A 23,823-nucleotide genomic window follows, 5' to 3' on the forward strand; every position below is an offset into this window, starting at 1 on the left:
TGTATAGGTACATACATAAGTATAAATGCATGCATATGTGTGGATGTATATGTGTGTGTATACATCTATACATGTATATATATTTATAAATATATATATATATATATATATATATGTATATATATAAATGTATATATATATGTATATATATATTATATAATATATATGTATATATATATATGTATATATATATGTATATATATATATTTGCACATGAATGTATGTGTATGCGTAAGTTCATGTATTTGAGTATGTGTCCATAAATCGATATATAATTAACTCTGTGTAATTACATTTGTCACATATATTAATGGCTGCTTTTAAGTTTGTATTAATTGCAATTTTCCATACAACACTTGTCCATTCTGCCACGCTTTTTCACTCTCCAATCTTTGTACTCTTTAAAATATATTTAAATCTCTAAAGCAGAAAACTAATTTGTAAGGCATCAACCACAGGACATAAAAGTTCGAATATACTTTACATTTTCTATATGGTGAAGAGAAATAACTGGGTTAAAAAAATTTAAATATCTTTATATATAAAAGTCAAGTTGTGTGTCTGTCTCCTACGATTTAGATTCCTAACTACTCACACATTTTGCGGTGCAGTGTAACCAAGAGCGGGTATCTTATAGTCGTGATTCATATCGAGCCCTTCTGGGTATTAGGGCGCGTCTACGATGAGTCTACGATTTTAAAAATAATTTATCATCATTTTTTCCCATTTTAATGCATTTTTCGCTATTATATAAGGGAAGTAACTCTCTAAAAATGTCTACAATGAGTCAACGATTTAAAAAAAAATTACCATCATTTTGTTTCCATTTTTAATGCATTTTTTGCTATTTTTTGGCTATAACTCTCTAAAAATGCTTATATAGTTATTTCCCTTACAAACCCGAGCAACGCCGGGCGATACTGCTAGTTAAAAATAAAAGAAAGGAAGGAGAAAGATAGGTGAGAAATAATGATATTAACAGACACCTTGTTTCCCTGGGCATGGATTCACTGAAGCTCCGGCCTCTGGCGACGGACTTGGTAAAGACCCACAAAGTTATCAACCACCTCACCACCAACAACAACACTGAACACCTTTTTGATCTCCATGTGTCTAACACACGTGGACATGCCTACAAAGTCAGAAAACAACGCAGCTCCCATGACTTTCGGAAACATTTTTTCACGCTCAGAGTTGCTGAAGCATGGAACAAACTGCCTGCGTCAGTTGTTGACTGCCATGACACTGCATCCTTTAAGGCCCTCATGCTTTCCGAAATCCGCCGAAACTACACCTGATTATACATACACTTTAGATGAGTTGTAGTGCACCTGAGCACTGTACACAATTATTATTATTATTATTATTATTATTATAACCTTGTAAACAAGCAGAAAGAAAAACAATTAATGTAAAATGATGACAAAACGGTGACTAATGCCATGAGGTAAAAATGATCTCCATGGACACAGAAAATACATGTGCGGCTAAATTCAATAGGAAAGAGAGAAATAAAATAATGTAGGAATAAAAAGGACAAAAAAGAACTATGCTTATAAGAACTGGCTATTAAAAGACTGAAGCAGTTACAATATGAACATGCGAGGTTCTGCTACGTGTAAGTTATAAAAGCCTTGAATTTCATTGTTATGTGTCTGCCACGAAATATACTGTATGGTACAAGCATAGCTATCGATCGTTTCATTTCTACAATGTACCTTCAGTGCTGACTTCGTTGTCAACCTGTGACTGAGTAGACTATTCAACAGAAACGACACGTTTTATATCGACGAAGGGAGTTGGATTGTTCACTCGTTTCATTCGGCACCTTCTAGATGGCTTCTACTTCTGCTGCCTGTTATTCTATCTTCATTTCTACTTTTATCCTTCAATTTTCTTCTTTAGACGAATTTCTTCCATAATAAATTGGATTACTCTCAGACAAGCTCGAGTGATATTGCGCGCTTCCTTGCAAGATCGAAATCTCTCAATTGTACAACAAAAAATACTTGTTAATATTATTTGAACACCTTAAATATTAAAACTGAACAAAGGCCTCCAGATCGATTCCGTTGCAAATTGGATCATTCTCAGACAAGCTCCAGTGATTTTGCAAGCATCCTTGAAAGCTAGAAATCTCTTAATTATACGATAAGACAAATCATTTGTCAATAGTATTTATTATTATTATTTTTTATTATTATTAAGGCCGGTTCCAACCCGGGTCGCAACCACAAAGTCTACCCTCTACACTTCTTGGTACATCATCACAGCCTTGAGGCTCTGGATACATTCTAGACCAATGTCTGCAATTAAATTGTCGATATAAGTGTGACGACATTTTCTTTTCTTTCATCATTATGCAGTTGGTTCCACAGGACTAATTTTAAAAATTGTTTCCTTCTCGAGCCATGCCAGGCTCATAAGGGCCGGTCTCCCGGTTTCAGTGGTGTAGAAATTCCCCACCTGGACAGGACGCCGGTTCGTCGCAGGGTTACTCATTTTTACCAGCTGAGTAGACTGGGGCATCGTGAAAATGAAGTGTTTTGCTAAAGAACACAACGCATCACCCGGTCAAGGAATCGAAACCACAACCTTATGATCATGAGTTCAACACCCTAACCACTAAGCCACGCGCCTCCACAACAGGACTAATTTGGATGCTTCCAGTTCAGGGTGGCGGACGCAGTGACCAGATAGTCGCAGCCTTCTTTGATCTTTTCGCTAACTTTCGTCAGGTCACCATAAAGACATTCATTTGTCATATGTTGCTGCCATTTCACACTTAGGGCTATTCGTAGCATCCTTGTGCAGAAGCCATCTCGCCCATTCAATAATTCCTTTCTCAGTGTCCATTTTTCACTGCCATATAACAATTGGAACTCCTAAACTATTAAAACTGGACGATACGACTACAATAATGAAACTAAATAAATAAAATGCAAAAGAGATTGTTAAGCAATGGTAACTTACGTTTTCACAGATTTCTCTCAGGAAAGCTAACTCTTCTTCAAGAGCTTGAGCGCGGTTTGTCTCGCCCAGGCGTTGGGCGGTTTCCTCTTGCAAATCCTTCAGAAAGTAAAGAAAATAAAAATAAATCAGCATTTATCCAATCAAAGAAATGGAAGGTTTCTTTAGTAAAATTAAGGGACGACACCAAAATATATGTGCATGCATACACACAGGAGGAGACCCCCTTCGGTCATGAATGACCTTGGGATTGCATCTAGAAAGTTACCATCCAAGGCACAAGTCCAGGCAAGGTTGTTTATGGAAGGCCAGCAGTCGCCCATGCATACCAGCCTCCCCTCTTCATGCCACTGATGTTATCCAAGGGAAAGGCAAAGGGGCCGATACAGCTTGGTACCAGTGATGTCGTAACTCATTTCTACAGCTGAGTGAACTGGAGCAACGTGAAATAAAGTGTCTTGCTCAAGAACACAACACGCAACCCGGTCCGGGATTCGAGCTCACGACCTCACGATCGTAAGCTCTACGCTCTAACCACTGAGCCATGCGCCTTCACGCATACACACATACATCTACATATACATACAAATATAAAAGAGAGAGAAAAACGGAAGGAGGGAGAGAGAGAGAGCTTCATACACGTAAACACATACACTAATGTACATATACATACATATTCATAACAAACTTTTTTTACTCAGCTTAAATACGTGTAAAATGCAGTCATAAATTAGAACTGAATTTTCACTATAATTTTATATTTCTTCTTCTCTCGATCAAACATGCTCTCTCTGTCTGCCTGACATATATTGGGTTGGTGCATAATTATAAAACATCTTTAAATGATTATTCCGGAGCATATTCACCATCTACTTCAATTACTGCTTCCCATTTGCTTGGCAGACGGTCAGACCATCGTTTAAAGATGTTTTTGTTAAATATTGTTATTGTCTTTATTGAATAAAATGTGTTGCAAAAAAAAAAAAAAGCCGCAATAATTATGCATGCACCAACCGAATATATATATATATATATATATATATATATATATATATATGTGTGGTGTGTGTGTGTGTGTGTGTGTGTATTTACACACACACATATGTAACAATATATATCTATAAATAAATGTAGATGTATAAAGTATGCTAAAACTATTGATTACAGGTCGGTTATTTCAAATTTCATGTTGCGGTATGATAGACACGCACACACGAATATATATATATATATATATATATATATATATATATATATGTGTGTGTGTGTGTGTGTGTGTGTGTGTGTGTGTGTGTGTGTGCTAAATATTGTCAATAGTTTGTATTTCAACTCATACGTTTATCCATTTGTATGTGTGTAAAGGTGTGATTATGTATGTGTGTGTGTGTGTACGTGTGTGTAGTTCAGGTGGTGGTGTAATCAATAAGCATATCTAGCGTAAAATACGCTAAAGACGACAAGTAACGAAGCCATTGAAACAAAACAGAATCAGCTGGACTATCTTATAATGTAAGAAAGGAGACGGCCTTGAGTTTCGCTATTAAAACTGAGTCAGCAAATAAATTATAGTACAGTAATAATAGTCTGGGAAATAAACTGGTTTGTACTATAAGATAAATTAGCATTTTGCTGCAATACAGAGTTAATGAGTACCGTTAGTCCTCGAGTATAATCCGCATTTTTCCCCCAAAATTTAAAGGTCAAAATCCCTAGTGCGCACTATATACGAGGTTAAAAATGAAAAATATTTTCTAAGCAATGTCCGAGTCTCTATTTTGCTGTCCGGCAATGTTTATTCAGACGCATTTTGTGATACCTTAAGCTAAGCCAGAAAGCAATGAAGTCATAAAAGAATCATCCATAACTTGCAGTAAACAACATTTAGTAAACGTTATTTCTGCTATTTCTTTATTTTCTGCAAACAAAATGCACAAAAATGCTACACGTTTGCATTATGTTTTATATACAATAATAATAAAGGACGTTACCGTTTACATTTCTACAAACCAAGGACGTTATACAGACCTCCTTGACTCAAGTTAGAGAAGGGGTGCGTATTATACACAAGGTTTAGGTGTTTCAGAGGTACAGCCCCCTAAAAATCTCCTGCGTATTATACTCAAGGGCGGACAATACTTAAGGATTTACGGTAAACGTGATTGGTAAGATGTACCAATCCAGAGTTAAGGATTGGCTGAACTGTTAGCATGTGTGTGTATTTATATAAGAATAAATCTATATGTATGAACACACACGCGCACGCGGACGCACATAAGGAAACAAAAGGAGAGAGAGAGAGAGAGAAAGTGACATAAGAGAAGCAAAAAGGAATTTAAAAAAAAACACAGAAAAAAAAAGTTAAGTGAATTGGATAAATTATAATGCAATAAATTTTTGCTTACAATTCTTAGTCCTTGTAGTTGGTTGTCAAGGTGACCATGCCTGGTTTTCCAGTCTGCAAGTTGTTTCTCAAGTTCTTGAACCTTCCTTCTTAGCATTTCACAGTCAGCAATACGTCGGGAGATGTCATCATTGAGCGTGTCGACATTGTTCTGGAGTTGGTCGTTCATATCGTTAACATGACGCAGTCTGCAACGGAAAATAGCGAATCACGAATAAACATGTGATGTGGGATAAAAGAATAAGGAAGGTTATAAACATAGGAAGCAGGTGTGGCTGTATGGTTAAAATGCTCACTTTGTAAACCACGGGGTTTCGGGTTCAGTGCCACTGAGCGGCACCTTGGTCAATGCGTTTCTTACTATGGCCTTAGATAGACTAATGCTTTGTGAGTGAATTTGGTTGACAGAAATTGAGTAGAAGCTCGTCATAAAAATATGACGCAGGAGTGGCTGTGTGGTAAGTAGCTTACAATCGTGAGCCGAATGCCCTAACCACTAAGCCACGCGCCTTCACGTTTTTCAAACTAGTTACACACACACACACACACACATCGGATACACACACGTGCATACATCATAATCTGACTGACATGCACTTGGATGAATGTAAGAGTTGAATATGTCAAAATATGCTTGTAAAAAACCCTCCAAAACTCCTGAAAATTATAAATTATAAAGAAAATTGGTTTCATAGCACCATTATCGGCATAACTCAAAACATTTAACCTTATTAAGTTTATCTGGGTTACACACAGATGGCTTGTTTCTTGTTCCTGCCACAGGCTACACACTCGATTTTTCCCCTTGTTTAATAGTATGATATTAAGTTATGATACTTCAGGTAGGGCCCTTCATCAAATTTAGATAACTATTTCCTTAAGCATTACACTGTGTAACACGATTTTTGTCCTTGTGTAGCAAATGTTATTCCTTATTTGTTTAACCCTAGGAAGTACGAGCAATGGCTGATATTTCCTTTAAGTTTTGCTTTTGTTACATTTATTCAAACCCCAAAGAATCGTTTTCGATACATGGCTTTGATGCTGCTCCCCAACACATATTGTCAGCCACTAAAGGACATACTCAAGTGGTTAAGGACATGTAACTGACGAGCAAATCTGTGGTATTGAGTAGAATATTTGCTATAACGAAATTCCTGCTTTAACAACTCAGCACTGAATCTGTCTGTAATGTAATGGAAAATCGGTCGGTTTCAAAACATCGATGTCCAGGTAAACAAGAGCAAGGTTTGAAGGGAATAGTAGTCATTTCCTTTGATTTCTAGACAGAAGCAAATAGGAAATGACACTTACTGATCAAAGACAATAAATGAATAAACATTTTGTTACACAGATTTTATGAGTGAGACGTGCAAAAAATAAACAGAACGACTCTGTCTCGTGTCGAATGATTTGAAAAGTATCAACTTGCATTCCATAACTAAACAATTCCAATAACGGACACTCTTTATTGTTATTTAAACTGTGTATGGTTGTTGTTGTTGCTGCTGTTGTTTTTGCTGAAGCTGTTGCTGTTGTTCAGAAAACTAACAAAACATGCGAAAGAACAATCTAGAATCGAGGACAGTGGAGAAGGTTCGTCGTTGACCTAAGCTGCATAAAACGTGAAGGGCTTAAGTAAGTAAAAAGAGTGGACTGATGGATCTTTGTCTTCTGAGTTCAAATCTCACCTTAGCCCACGAGTGGTGGACTATGATCAAGGTCTTTCCAAACACGATCAATTCATCTTTACCAGAATACGCAATACAATGCATCGTTTTTTTTTTGAGACGTTAAAGTATGATTTGAGAGAGATTTAGCTGTTCTTTCTGGCAGATCGTACTGCTACATAAACAATTCTTCTTTTGCTCGTGTTATCTTTTGTTGTTTTATGGTTAAATTCAGGCGAGGCCTCCATGCATTGCATTAAGAACTAAGCATAGGTTGGTAATATAAAAATGCGTTTACCACTCAGCACAAAGCACTAAATCCTATCTCGTTGTGAATTCTAATCTGCTACAGAGCAATAAACATCAATTTAACCACACCCACTCTTTGTCATGTGTCACAATAACAACTTCAAGTGATATAACCACTCCCAAAACAGCGAGTAAACTCATTTACCAAGCACTTCTCTCAAATTAAATGATCAACGTGTCGCTGTGAATTCTTCTTAATCAAGAAGCCAGGTTATGCTCTATATCGATTCCAGAAATTTAACACCCACCCAAAGAATTACTTTACAGAAGCAATCGCCCTCTTTATCTCACTTAAAAACAAACCACTGAAAGACTCATTCTTAATATCAATAAGCTACGTTTAACACTTTCTGTACTGAGACGACTTCAATGAAACTCTATGCCTCTTGCCGCAGAAAGAAATACGCCAGTTTCAACAGAGAAATACATTATTCGACCTGTCACCAATACTTCGACTCTGTTTCTCCATTCACGGTATCACGGTATGGACCAGGCGGCGAGCTGGCAGAAACGTTAGCACGCCCGGTGAAATGCTTAGCGGTATTTCGTCTGCCGTTCGTTCTGAGTTCAAATTCCGCCGAGGTCAAGGATATAAACACGTTTTTAAGTACAACACACGCGGAGTCAAAACGAAACACTAACTTTCACCAGCACACAAGGGTCGGCACTGCCTGAACCAGAGTGCTCTCTCTCCCTAGCGTGCAGCTTCCTATCTCGGACATGTAAGCATACACACAACAGCCAAACAACGTGTGGCTGGAACTGTGAAACGCACAGTTCTATACAAGGATTTTTGTATTGTTTTCATAAACTAGGGCATGGCTGCTGGCATTAGGCTTAAAGATTATATAATGTACAAGTATAAAGAAACAATTAAAGAAAAAAACACCCATTATATTGAATGCTTTCGATAATATCGAGTGGAAATGGGGTGGGGGTGATGCAGTTCTGCAGTGCCTATACACGAGTAGTCACTGGTGGAATGGAACAAAGCGAAACGAAGTGTTTTGTTCAAGAACATAACACGGAATCGAACCCACGATCTAGCGACCGTGAATGCAACACTCTAGCCACTAGACCGTGAGTCTTCACCCATTTCTCCATTACCCACGTATAAAGAAAAAAAAACATTAAACACACCCTTCGAAATAACATAAAATGTTGTCTGGCAAAATATCTCTCATGTTTCAAAGTTTATACAATAACCTTAACGACATATTCCAAAACTCTAATATTTCCTGTCACTTAATCTTTTTGATTCATATCTAAGCAACATTCTCCCTATTCTCATAGCAAATCATACACACAAACAATATACTTTTCTACTCTAGGTACAAGGCCCCAAAATTTTTGGAGAGGGGGCCAGTCGATTAGATCGATACCAGTACGCAACTGGTACTTAATTTATCGACCCCGAAAGGATGAAAGGCAAATCTTTATAGCCATTTAATGCTTAAAAGACTCCTATTATATTTTTTTAATTAAATATTATTTGGAATTGTATTAAAAAATTGTTAACATGTTTTTTGTATTGTAGACTTGAACAAAATCTTATATGGACTCCAGTTGAGAACCTCTGCCTTTACCAAATCTATTACCTTCCTCCTTATCAATAACACCAAAGAATATCAAATGCAAACAACCATCAGGCACAGTAACATAAACATATCAATACGCAGTAGACGTATGTAACAGGAATTATGTTTAACATCTTTGCAGACATTTACAGCGCAAATTAGAGACTGAAAAAGGGAGATAATGCTGAGACACTTTAAACACTGGACGGATATCACATCTGACTAAGGGGCATAGTCGATTACTTCGACCCAAGTACTCAACTGGTACTTAATTTATCGACCCCGAAAGGATAAAAGGCAAAGTCGACCTAGGCGAAATTTGAACTCAGAACGTAGAAGCAGACGAAATACCTATTTCTTTACTGCCCACAAGGGGCTAAACACAGAGAGGACAAAGACAGACAATCGGATTAAGTCGATTATATCGACTCCAGTGTGTAACTGGTCCTTAATTTATCGACTCCGAAAGGATGAAAGGCAAACTCGACCTCGGCGGAATTTGAACTCAGAACGTAACGGCAGACGAAAAACGGTTACGCATTTCGCCGACGTGCTAACGTTTCTGCCAGTTCGCCGCCTTGGGAAGCAAACTTCTTACCACACGGCTACGCCTGCGCCTAAGAACAAGTCGATATTTGGTTTCGCTGTTTCCTACTGAAATAAAAGCCAGGGAGCAGTACGTTCCTCACTTTCCCTTGCACCAGCCTTGGTTTCCTTGCAAAAACGTGGCAGACGCTAGCTGTCCTTTTCCCATTGACCAAATTGCAAAACTAAAAACCCGTTTATCATAAAGAGGTTCTTTAAGCTTAATGGAAAATAAACCATTACTTCGTCTGACTTTATTCTAAAACGAAACAGCATTGTAGTAATAACAAGCAACGGTAACAAATAAAGCCATTATTGTCATTTTATGATCGTTTTGTGAGCAAACGAATGAAATGGGTAAGTGCTTAAATGAGAATTTCTTCCATCGTATACGACTCTGCTCCCCTTCGCCTTTATATTACTTCTTAGAATAAGCTCTACTCTTCCCTCACTTGTGGTTCGATTCCATTATCACCATCTGCACCACCCTCGCTGCCACTACCATTCTTACGCGACAATGAAACAGCCCCAGGAATTAAGGTGGACGTGTTACGACAAGCAGCAACAGTTGAAATACTTGGATTTTTTTCAGGTGAGGAAGGAATAGGAGACAAGTCTAGTCCTGAAATTTGAACTCTATGGCTAGCAGCCAATTATAACAAGGGACTACAACATAGACACCATACAAATATTTTAAGTGGTTAACTATGCAAATAGCCTAATACCGTTAATGCTATTCAGAAAAGTACACACACACACATACACACATTAAACAAAGAAACAAAAGCACTCACATGGCAAAACATGCGCACACACAATAGCATTTACACACGCCTCTTAAACGCTTATAAATCTGAAATGTCATACAAGCGTAAAAGGAATTGTTGCAGTTGTTATTTTTAACCTCGATTGAGCTAGTCTCTAATGGAAAGGATTCCAACCATGACCATCATGTCTCTTTAATTCAGGCGTAGTATAATCTCAGTCTATATTTATTCAATGTAAGTTTTGATAAGGATGTTCTATTTCAAAACTGTAGGGTCTGATCTGAGGGAGATGCGTGCGCTATTTATCCTAGCAAGGAACCAGGTGGAAATTCACTGGCTCGTTTGTGACTGTTTATTCATATAAACGTATGTGTGTATTCATATTGGCTGTGTGGTACGTAGCGGCAGACGAAATACCTAAGGGGATAAACACAGAGGGGACAAACAAGGACAGACAAATATATTAAGTCGATTATATCGACCCCAATGCGTAACTGGTACTTATGCACAGGTTTCAAATTCCGCCTAGGTCGACTTTGCCTTTCATCCTTTCGGGGTCGATAAATTAAGTACCTGTTGAGTACTTTGCTCGAAGTAATCGACTATAACCCTTCTCCAAATTTCAGGTCTTGTGCCTATAGTAGAAAGGACTATTATCATATTTTATAACACCCAGCGAGGGTAATAAGGAAATCTGTCTGGTAAAATGGATCCATAAGGAAAAGAACTAAGAAACATGTTAATTATATCACATTTCTGTGAAAGATATTACATATATGGTCAACAGTGACCATTCAGATGTTATTAATGTACAACATTCCAACACGGTAAGATAGTGTTACTAAGATAATATGCAATGCTATCCCTAAGAGAAACTGCCGTGGGATAAATATAGAAAATTATATACATGTTGAGAGCGTAAAATTGCTTAAACGCGAGAAATATTGATGGAACATCCTTATCAAAACTCCTGCCGAATACAGACTAAGAGGATCGGTATAGCACTTTGGGATGGAAAAGGAAAAGATGTACTGTTATAGAGATTGTTTTCAGATGTGAATATATCTATCAAAATCAGCGAGAAAGGAAATATTTATAGACAAGTGCTTCGAAATTTAGTCTCTTTACACGTATTCAACATTATCAGCGAATCACACACACGTCAACACATATTCACACACACAGATAAATACCTACATATATACACACATACAGACTTGCAGGCTAGAAAAAAAAGAAGAAAGATCATAGCCATACACCAAATGTCAAAAAACCCAAGTTATTTAACGAACGAGAATAATAGAATATAATTAGCGGTAAGTAATCCAGGGAGAGGAGGGTGGGCACATTTTTGGAAACTACTTTAGTGAACTCCCAAGTGTCCGGATGCTCATAAAGGTTAAACTTGCTGTATCTATGCAGAAGACTGGAATTATGAAAGGTTTCACTTTTAATGATTGGTCTACTAACATTAAAAGAAGCAGAACGGAGAATAACAACATTGCTTGGAAATTATTGAAGGCATTGTACTTTTAAATTTAATGAGTATAGGTTATCACATACAAAGAATTAGGAACACGCTCATATTTATTGAGGAATGACTTGCAAATTTGCTTCATTCATAGTTTGAAATCTTCAGAGCTTTAGAAAAGTGACCATTGAGGTTTGAAGGTGCATATATGTGTGTTAAGAAGGCGGCGAGCTGGCAGAATCGGTAGCACGTCGGCGAAATGCGTAACCGTATTTCGTCTGCCGTTACCTTCTGAGTTCAAATTCCGCCGAGGTCGACTTTGCCTTTCATCGTTTCGGGGTCGATAAATTAAGTACTAGTTACGCACTGGGGTCGATATAATCGACTTAATACCTTTGTCTGTCCTTGTTTGTCCCCTCTATGTTTAGCCCCTTGTGGGTAATAAAGAAATATATATGTGTGTTAAGGAGAGAAATAGAAAGAAGAAATTGAAGAGGGAAAGTGAATGAGAGGGAAGAGTGAGAGTCGCATCTCTATCACACTCAGAGTGGGAGCCGGCGTCTGTAGGGGACTGAGATGCCGCTGTGGTAACCCCATTCCACTCCACAGGTCTTCACGGTCTGTCTTGCCGCCTAAATGCTGGCCGCTTCGCTCGTCACACGGAGCTTAGCCTAATCATTAAGCAGGCCCTGGCTCGGATTAATATCCCCTCAGTTCTGGAGCCATAAGGGTTCTCCAGAAGTGATGGAAAGAGACCGGATGGTCTTACCCTCTGTCCCTGGGTCAGAGGATGACGTCTCATTTAGGACGTCACAGTCTGCGACTCCTTTGCTTGCTCCTTCCAACATCCTGGAGGCTACAGTTAATGGGAGGGTCACTGCTTCTGTAGCCGAGCGAAAGAAAACCCTTAAGTATCGGGACCTGACAAGGAACCCAGTGAACCATCACTTCCAACCTGTGTTGGAGGGACTGGGCCACTAGCCGCGAAGTTCCTGTCAACGTTGGCAGCCTGCCTCACTGAGGTGTCAGGTGATACCCGCGAGGGCGCTTGACTTTCCCAGTGCCTTAGCCTCACCATCGCCCGTGGTAATGCTGCGAGCGTGTTGGCTTGCTTCAGAAGGTCCCGTTAAACTTTGTAGTGTGCAACCAGTTGCTGTGATAATAAAAAAAAGTCCCCACAAATAGTTTCAATACAGTTTTAACAGAAGGATTTGGAAGAATTAGATGAAAGTCCGTCCGTCCATTAGAGATTCACATACAAGTTCGCGTGGTTATTATTTCAGAAATTTAAAAGTGATTTTTCCATTATCATATTGCTATATATTAGAATTACCTCTAAATTTATGAATAGTATTGTCAGTTTAACCTGAATTTATTCTTTTCGTCCAAGCTAAATATATCTTAACCCAAATCTATTCTTTTATTAAGCTAAATATATTTAGTAATATTCTCACGGCATTTAAATGGCTTTTTTCCAGTGAGAGATAGCTCAACGAATAGTATTACACGGTCACTCGTTCTAACGTTTTTCTCAAACACATTTCAAAAGCATTCTACGGATCTTGTTAAATTTCTCCGAACCTCTTGGAATATTTTCAAATATATTCAGATATTTTTGTTTTCAAATTTTCTGCATCGATGTAACTTTCTAGAAAGAAAAAAAAATGAATTCGTTTTTCGTTTTCAACATGTAAAACTAGAATTTTTGAAAATAATCTGGTGAGAAATTGAAATACTTCAAGTGGTTGGAAGAAAATTAACAAGATTCCATTCTGCCAACACCTATGTATAGTTTTCAGTACTTAGCTAATATTTTAATGTCCGCAGTTTAAACAATGAATATCGTTAGATAGCAGTTTAACCGAATTAGAAATTTCCTCAACCAAGAACATGGTACTCTTTTACCCTTTTACTTGTTTCAGCCATTTGACTGTGGCTATGCTGGAGCACCACCTTTAGTCGAGCAAATCGACCCTAGGACTTATTCTTTGTAAGCCTAGTACTTATTCTATCGGTCTCTTTTTGTCGAACCACTAAGTTACGGGGACGTAAACACACCAGCATAGGTTGTCAAGCGATGTTGGAGGACAAACACAGACACACAAACACACACATACATACATGTATATATATACATATATTCGACGGGCTTCTTTCAGTTTCCGCCAACCAAATCCACTCACAAGGCTTTGGTCGGTCCGAGGGTAGAGTAGAAGACACTTGCCCAAGGTGCCACGCAGTGGGACTGAACCCGGAACCATGTGGTTGGTAAGCACACAGCCACTCCTACGCCTGTATATATATATATATATATATATATATGTATACATAATGTTTCTTATATCTTTGCTCGACGTGTTAACGATCTACCAACTTGCTGCTTTGTAAATACGTAATTGTTTTTGTTATTAATTATTTGGTACTTACAAAGTTTAAGATTATTTTTATAGTTTACGGTCCGATTTGTTATGATATTCTCTCTCTCTCTCTCTCTCTCTCTCTCTCTCTCTCTCTCTTCAAAAACATACACAAACAAAGCATTTGATCTAAAGTACTTTTGATGTGAAACTGTATGTTGAAACAAGTGTAATTTGGGATTGTCATTCTGAGCACCGACTGCAATTGACATCATTATCAGTTAATGAATAAATAAATTAATGAATGAATTAATTAACCAATTAATTGATTTGTCGAGGTCTTCCATCGTAAATCTGCGGATTCCCGGTTATTCATCCTCTGAATTCACTTTTTTTTGTGACCGATATTTCTGAATATTTAACTATTTTTGATTAGGTAACTATCATCGCACTATCTCCCTCTTTCTTTTTTTCCTCCTCTCTTTCTTTTTGTCTCCCTTTCTTTCTCTTTCTCTTTCTGTCTCTCTGTCTCTTTAGAGGCTCTTTGTGTGTTTATGACGGGGAGTGTCTGCATGTTTGCGTGTGTGAAAGTTTTACATATGCACGCTCACACACGCACATACGTACCCAAAAGGACTCTTCCCACGCAGCATTAGTTTTGATGGAGGGGAAAAAAGAATAAAGAAGGAACAAGAAGTCTTGAAGATCTAAGATCTAATCAGCTCCAAATTAATCTTAATGAATATATCTTCAGGGGAGTGGACGACGGTCATGAATCATATCTTTCGTAGTCCTGAACCTCCCCAACGAGACAAAATGTTGTTTACTCTTTGACCAACAGGATCTCACAGCGACTAATGGACGTTGTGTTTGTTTCTGAAGTACATTCACTGATTAAAGAAATTACGACTCTGGCATTGGAACATTTCCAAAATGAGTCTCATGCATGAAGAACATTTTGGTAAGTGCAGGTTACCATACTTGAGATTGGGAACCAAAGATCAGGTTTAATTGGGCAGAAAGTATCCTTGGCAAATTTTCCAGTGTCATTATTTTAATTTGACTAATCAGTGATTGTTGTTTACACACACGCGAGCGCGTGCGCACAAATTCTGTCAGTCATTTTGAGACCTTGGTGGCCATGGAGTAGACTATGCTTCTCTGAGAATGTCCGGAAAATGTCCAGAGATCTCGCTGTGGCTGCCTAAAATTCGCTCTGTTCCATTGAAGATCTCCATTAAAATTAATTTTGTCCTCTCAAAATTTTAGATACTCTCTCTCCCCCTCTCTCTCTCCATCTCCCCCTTTCTCTCCCCCTCTCTCCCGTCTCTCTCCCTTTTACATTCTGAGGTCTGAAACAGCCATCGATATGTCTTAACTGGAGCTCAGAGGTTTGACTCAATTCTCCTCTCGGAAGGAAGGTCTTATTGGAAGAGATACGTTCCGAAAGTTACAATTCATGGAAATCGGCTTGAGCCAGTTTCGGCCAGTATCACGAAGAAACCGCTGTTGTGGGGTTCCTGTCAACGTTTCAGTAGTCTAAACAGTAGGAACCGAGTTATCTTTAAATCTATAACAACTTCCAGATTCTGAGCAATCTTAAATTAAACTGACTTTACAAGTACATTATTCACATATCTTCGGCCATAATTTACCTATTTCTTTACTACCCACAAGAGGCTGAATACAGAGAGGGCAAACAAGGACAGACAAATGGATCAAGTCGATTACATCGACCCCAGTGCGCAACTGGTACTTAATTTCACAGTTGAGTTCTCATAGATTTTGAAATCTGATGATTATTGAACTTTATGAACATTACAAAATATTTTTTTATATTATTCAATACACACTCACTCAAATTCGGAATATGTATGTATGTATGTATGTATGTATGATGTATGTATGTATGTATGTATGTATGTATGTATGTATGTATTTATGTATATATGCATGTATGTATGCATGTATGTATGTATGTATGTATGCATGTATGTGTGTATGTGTGTATGTATGCATTTATGTATATATATGTATGTATGTATATATGTATGTATGTATGTGTGTATGTATGCATTTATGTATATATGCATGTATGTATGTATGCATGTATGTATGTATGCATGTATGTATGTATGCATGTATGTATGTATGAATTTATGTATGCAATGTATGTATATGTAATATATATATTAAATATTTAAATTATATATATATTATATATCTAAATATAATATATATATTATAATATAGTATATTATGATATATAACATAAATGTAATATAATAAAGTAGATGATATGTGTGTGTGTCTGTGTGTATGTGTGTGTGTCTGTGTGTGTGTGTGTCTGTGTCTGTGTGTGTGTGGTGTGTGTAAATGAAATTCGAGTGAATGGGTCTTCAAGCGTTGCCTAACATGCCATTGAGCTGGTTCAGAGGAAAATTTAAATCCCAGTCAAAGTAAATTTCACCAGAAACTCGACATTATTTTCAGTATGGAATTCCGCCACCACCATGAGTAGATTTTTTTTATTTATCTGCCGTTGTTATTCTTATACCTGTTATAAAATAATAATAACCTCAATTAAACCCCTACCCCCACAACACCCACCCCACCCCTCCCCACACACTACTCCCTCCCCCGCACACTGCACCGTGTAATTCAAAGAACTGGCATTGTTCTGCACAGAGTCACGCCGGTTCTTGTTAAACGTACAATTGTCTTTGGAATGTCGTCCAGTCAATTGCATTACACACACAATAGAGTCACCGCGGATTCGGCCCGATGACTGACCGGCTAAATACGTGCGCCAAGGCTACAATTGTCTGTGGAATGCCGTGCTGTGCTCACCCACTTTTTTCCAGCCTGTGCGAGTCAATGCATAGTTATGTAGTTCCGTTGATCAGGCAACAGGAATACTGACCGATCACCGAAACCAACGGAACATCCACTCGCCTTACATACATACATACATACATACGTACATACATACATTACATACATACATACATACACAAACACGCATACATACATACATACATACATACATACATACATACGTACGTATGTATATATATATATATATATATATATTATATACATATATATATACATATATATATATACATATATATACATATATCTATGTATATATATACACATGTATATATATATATATAATATATATATATATATATATATATATATATATATATATATATACACATGTGTATATATATATACATAGATACATGTATATATATGTGTATATATATACTTTACTTTTATACTTTGATAGGTTTCGGCCATTATTGGCCCAGGCCATGTCTAAGTTAATAGCACCACCTGGTATTATATATATATTACATATATATATATATATATATATGTATGTACGTATATATGTATGTATGTATATACACACACATATGTATATATTGGTATTTACCTTTAATGACAAATGTACATTACTTTGAGAAAAGACAGTATGGGGACCGAGAGGGGGTAGGAAAGTATAGACTAATTGTTTTCGACGCAGGCCATCACTTTCTTCGGATTCTAGTGTTTAACTTAACTAGAAGGAAAAAAAAACCGAGATAATGGTAGGGTTGCATAGAAACGCTGAAATTACTATCTATCATGACGGTTACGCATCCTGTCAACTTCTTGATTACTAATACTCCTTGCATTGTGTGTGCTGTGTATTTTATTTTTATCTGTTGTTCTCTGTTATGGTATTTCGCATTTCAAATTGATATGATTAACTTAGCTTGCACCTAGAGCAACCGTGTGTTCAAGCTGTCGAGAGATCAGTAATGTGAGACGCGGATCAAATAGCTGAGTTAATTATTGTGTGTGAGCCGGCAGCTCAACGCATGTATGCATGGCTGTATGAATGAATGAATGAATGAATGGCTGTGTGTATGTATGTATGTATGTATGTATGTGTTTATGTATATACATACATATATATAAGGCAGAAACGTTAGCGCGCCGGGCGAAATGCTTAGAGGTATTTCGTCTGCCGTTACGTTCTGAGTTCAAATTCCGCCGAGGTCAACTTTGCCTTTCATCCTTTCGGAGTCGATAAATTAAGTACCAGTTACGCACTGGGGTCGATGTAATCGACTTAATCCGTTTGTCTGTCCTTGTTTGTCCCCTCTATGTTTTGCCCTTGTGGACAATAATGAAATATATATATAAATATACACACATATATATTTGTATATACGTATGTATACGTATGTATGGTGTATATGTGTATATATATGTATAGGTCCGATTATCTATGTATATTTATTTTATATATATGTGTGAGTGTAATGTGTGTAAATATGTGTCTGTGTGCAGCTGTATGTGCGCATGTGTGTGTATGTGTATACCTATACCTATACGTGTGTGTATGTTCTTGCCGCTTCTAAGGAATTTATTTCAATACGTATGCATGTATATACGTGTATGCAAGCCACAAATGTTACTATATATATATATGTGCTTGTGTATCTGAATAACCATGAATGTGTATGTATGTATGCATGTGTATGTGTATGTATGTATGTATGTATGTGTATGTGTATCGTCTGTTCTCAGGAATTTACTAATTGATATCTATCTACCATTATTATTCTCCCGATCTCCTTTTTCTCACTTAGATGACCGCTTATTCTCACCACATTTTATCCTTTTGATCTCTCTCAACCCTTTCTCTCCAACTCTCCAACTCTCCAACTCTCCTTCTCTCTGTCTCTCTGTCTCTCTGTCTCTCTCTTTCTCTCTGTCTCTCTCCCTCTCTCCCTCTCTCTGTTACCTTCCACTTTTTCTGACTAATCTTTTTTTCCCATTTTCGAATCATTCGTGGCGTCTTTCCTTCTGCTCTTCCATTCCTTTCTCTCCTGCACTTTTACAAATCCCATCTCACCCTCTCTCATTCTCTCTCCCTCTCACCCTCTCTTCATTCTCTTCAGTTACTCTTCATTGTTCTGTATTTTATTCTATTTAAACTCCTTTCACGTTCCTCTCGCATTTCCCCCTCATTCTGCCTTCAACTTCTCTCTCTGAGTAAATTTTACCATTTCATTCCACTTTGAAAGGTTTTATTCTCTGTCTCTCTATGTCTGTCCGTCTGACTGTCTGCTGTCTGTTCTGTTTGAATGTCTCTCCGAGTGTCTCTCTCACTCTCATCCTCTCTCTCTCTCCTTCCTCCTCTAATTCCTTTAGTTCTCTCTCTCTCTCTACTATTCTTCCTTTCCTCTCTCTTACAGCCAAACACTCTATCTCTTTCTCTCTCTCTCTCTCTCTCTCTTTCTCACTCTCATTCATTCAATGGTATTTAAAATAAATGGTATTCATAATAAACACTCAATTACACACACACACACACACACACACACACATACTCAAGTGCATAGATATTCACACACATACTCACACGAATACACATAGACACAGACACACTATCGCAGCACAGGCACATATCAAACCAACGACCACCTCCCCCTCTTACAAACACCCATGGCTCTCTAATCTACATTCACCGTATTCCATCCCGTCCCGAACCTTCCTTTCTTCTCCTAATAAACAGGTGTTGCTACATATTCCACGGAAAACGACACGTTTACTACTACTACTACTACTACTACTACTACTACTACTACTACTACCACCACCACTACAACCACCACCACCACCACTACTACTACTACCACCACTACAGCCACCACCACCAATACTACTACTACTACTACCACCACCACCACCACTACTACTACTACTACTACCACCACCACCACCACCACTACTACTACTACTACTACTACTACTACTACTACTACTACTACTACTACTACTACTACTACTACTACTACTACTACTACTACTACTACTACTACTACTACTAGTGCTGCTACTACTACTGCTGCTGCTGCTGTTCTTCGAGCCAGTGAAAGCGCATCAGTTTAGCTGAGTTACTTGGCTTGCTAAAAATATTAGCCAACTCATCCTCAATTGGAACTCTATAGCGTATACAAAAAAAGTAAGCCGAAAAGTATTGGGTTATTTAATGATACATAACATGGGTTAGTCACGGTAGTAACGCCTTTTGGTTATAGGCTTCATCGAACAGCGTTAATTCGGGGCTAAACGACTATATTAGTAATAATGATAATGATAATTTCTTCTCTTTCTCTCGCTCTCTGCTTCTGGTCTGTTTTCTAGTCTTTCTCCTCTCTCTTTCTTTTTCTGTCTGTCTGTCTGTCTGTCTGACTGTCTCTCTCTCTCACTTTCTGTCTCTCTTTTCCTCTTTCTTTCTCTGAATAGTCAGGCCATATCCTGCAGGCATTTCGCATAATCTAGACAGTCAACAAATACTTCGCAATCACTCGGCCGACATTGGCAATCAATCGATTTGCAGTCACACGTATATACGTACACAAACACACGCACATACACACACACACATACATACATACATACATACATACATACATACATACATACATACATACATACATACATACATACATACAGGGAGTTTCAGAGAAAGGAATCAATAAACTAATTCACACATTACAAACACAATCTGTAAGTAGAACAATAAAAATATGCAAAACTTTTCTCAAGTTTAAACTGTATTATTGTTTTCATTATGTACGTTCCGACGTTAGAAACGAGCTCCTTCCTCAGAGGAAGAATTTGAATAATTAAAAATAGCAGAGAACATACATACATACATACATACATACATACATACATGCAAACACGCATACGTATTTATACATGCATGGATCTGGAAGAGAAGCATAACATACGGAATAAATAAGAAATAGGTTATGCATGGTGGAGGCGTGTGGCTTAGTGGTTAGGGTATCAGCATCAGGATCGTAAGATTGTGATTTCGATTCCTGGAGCGGGCGACGCGTTGTGTTCTAGAGCTAAACACTTCATTTCACGTTGCTCCAGTCCACTCAGCTGACAAAAATGAGTAACGCTGCAATGGACTGGCGTCCCGTCCAGCTGGGGATCACATACGCCATAGAAACCGGGAAACCGGGCCCCATGAACCTGGCTAGGATTTAAAAGGGCGAATTTGCTTATTTTTTTAGGTTATGCATGGGTGTGTTGCTCGTAAGCTTAAAGATGTTAACGTTTACATGAAGCATAAACTCTCTTGGATTCGTGATCGTTACATCCCGTCACATATCGCAGATTACACTTTTGTAATTGAAATGCAGGCGATATAGCTAAATATCATGCGAACAAAAAGGTACAGTGAAACCTTCAAAGCTCTGAGATGCAACCGAAAATGTTGATGATGCACAAAATTGTCATTAAAGTACCATCTGTGCCACATAACGTTGCATGATGTTACCAAAGCAACGTGTAATAATATTCGCCAAACATTTGGTTACAGGTTTTTATAATACGACGACGGCTCAAGGTTGCTTACGAGAAAAAAAGCTATTTTGCACCACACTACAGATATAGTTGAGACTGGACGCTACGTAATGCATAATTAATTATTATGAATTAATCGCCACTTACTGTAGCCAGACCTGATGGTATTTTATATGCGATCAGAATCAAATGAAATTTGAAATGGCTCAGTTTGATCTGTTTTCTGTTTACACAGAGAGAGAGAGAGAGAGAGACAACAAAACAATTATTTGCTATTGTTCCACTGCAACGACGGCCAGAGAAAGATTAATTTTACATCACTCAACAAAATATGGCACACACATAGACGAACATAAACCGCTCGCGCTTTAATGTAGCTGCCATGTCAGTATTAGGTCACATGTATGTATGTACGTATGTACGTATGTATATATGTATGTATGTATACATATTGGTCTGGCGTGGCTATAGATCTGCACTTGAAAAGCCTTACTTTGATCCCGTTCGCAGAGCAGCGTAACACTAGAACCACATGGGAACAACAGTCCCGGCTGCAGTGACTGCGATTGAATGCATTTTCCAACCATTCTTCTGGTGCTAATTTTACATCGAATATGATTTCCTCCAGCAATCTCATCCTTTCCTCTCGTATTTTAAAACCCCTGCCAATTTCAAGCCTGCAGAAGAGCGGGGAGCGATCTTTAGCAATGCCCGCCTGCCTACCTTTCAACGTTCAGTTTGCGAAGGGTTTCATGTATTTCTTGCTCTTTCGAAACGAAGCTGGTGTCGCCATCGTGTTTTCTTGCAGGAGGATAGCTATCCCTTCAACGGGTCTCTCGATGTCCTCCAGTTTAACATGCAGTGTATGTTGTCCAGCCAGCGGAGACGCCGTTGTTGGAATTGAATGAACTGGCTTGATGTCAGTGCGCAGGCCAGCATATCGCTGTTGCTGACTCGATTTGTCCATCTGATGCCCAGCATCCGTCTCAGATCGCATAGGTGGAAGACTTTAAGATGCCACTCTTGTCTAGGGTAGAGCTTCACAGTTCACTGTCACAAAGTTTCAATGCTACAAAGCGGTCGACTGATACGCGAGCTTAGCGTTCACCGTTAAGTTGCAGTTCTTTTGGACCCTTAAATAGTCATTCTGAATAGTCTTAAGGCTGTTCTTTAAAAAATCTCTTGATCTCCGGAGAGAGAGATTAGCTGTGATGTGGAATCAGTGTGATTCAACTACTTTCAACTCGCAATCGTCGACAGTAATAGTAAAAGCGTGCTCAACATCCTGCTCTAGCACTTTCGTCGATTAAAAGTCCGTATGGAATTGTTTGACTACGCAGAAATATGGAATCTTATTAGATTACTAGCACTATGACCTGGCAACGCCGGATCATAGTGCTAGTGCATGCATATATACAGCTGCGCGAGTGCGCACATACACACGAGTACTGTCCAAATCTCCGACCAATCACCTATAGCTAGCTGGCATTCAATTGGCGTATCAAGTTGCGGGCATTTTAATTGGGTTTTGGATAGAAAATTCACAAAAAAATCACTTCTATTGATTTTTTAATGGCTTTGCGGGGTGACTGCGGAAATGTAAAGATATGCACGGCCACCCTTGGACGGTTTTGAATGATCATAGAAAGTGCAAGCCCTCTAACTGAAAAATTGGATTTTTATAAAGGACACACACACACACACACACACAGACACAGACATACATTTTGCCGTTTATATATATAGATATATAGTCTAAAAATACTGAAGCGGAAATTCCCTACAATAGATAGAGGCTTATACAGAGCTGATGGGTTAGCCATATCTTAGCACAACAATAGACATTAAATGTGTTAAAAATCGACCGCGTAAACAGCTTTATTTATTTCGACAAAAACTACAAACGTAAGTGCCGTAAATTTCTTAGACATTTTGGCCCCAATCTAATCGCTAACAAATACAATCATATTGCAAACCTAATGAAAAACTAAAATATAATAATATATATTCTTGATGTCCAGTCATAGGTTTCAAAATTCTCATTCATAATAACAGAATGTGTAACATGTCATCAAATAGTCAACAATTAGACACTCGATTATTATACACCATTGAAGTCAGCAGCTGGAAAAATAAGATCACATACACACCTAACCGCCAGCTAACCAATAATTAGAAGAGACACTGAAAAACTATCTACTTCAGACCTTTTTACGTCAATACATTAAGGCAGAAAAATGACAGAATCGCTAGCAAGCCGGGTCAAATGCTTAGCGGCAATGTGAAGGACCGCCACCCAAAAATCTATTAACACGCAAGCCAAT

The 23,823-nt window shown here is 38.0% G+C and overlaps 1 protein-coding gene across 1 annotated transcript in view; it reads right to left on the reverse strand.

The window, feature by feature from the left end:
• The window catches only part of LOC115222970 (60 kDa neurofilament protein), a 46,861-nt gene that overhangs the window by 15,674 nt on the left and 7,364 nt on the right, over positions 1–23,823 (reverse strand). Inside the window, exons 2-3 of the mRNA XM_029793389.2 lie at positions 5,373–5,559; positions 2,974–3,069 (exon numbers count right to left, since the gene is read on the reverse strand). Of these exons, the coding sequence (XP_029649249.1) occupies positions 2,974–3,069; positions 5,373–5,559 (283 nt within the window). The remainder of the gene's footprint in view (positions 1–2,973; positions 3,070–5,372; positions 5,560–23,823) is intronic.

This window comes from Octopus sinensis, linkage group LG21 (assembly GCF_006345805.1).
Source record: "Octopus sinensis linkage group LG21, ASM634580v1, whole genome shotgun sequence".
Classification (NCBI taxonomy): domain Eukaryota; kingdom Metazoa; phylum Mollusca; class Cephalopoda; order Octopoda; family Octopodidae; genus Octopus; species Octopus sinensis.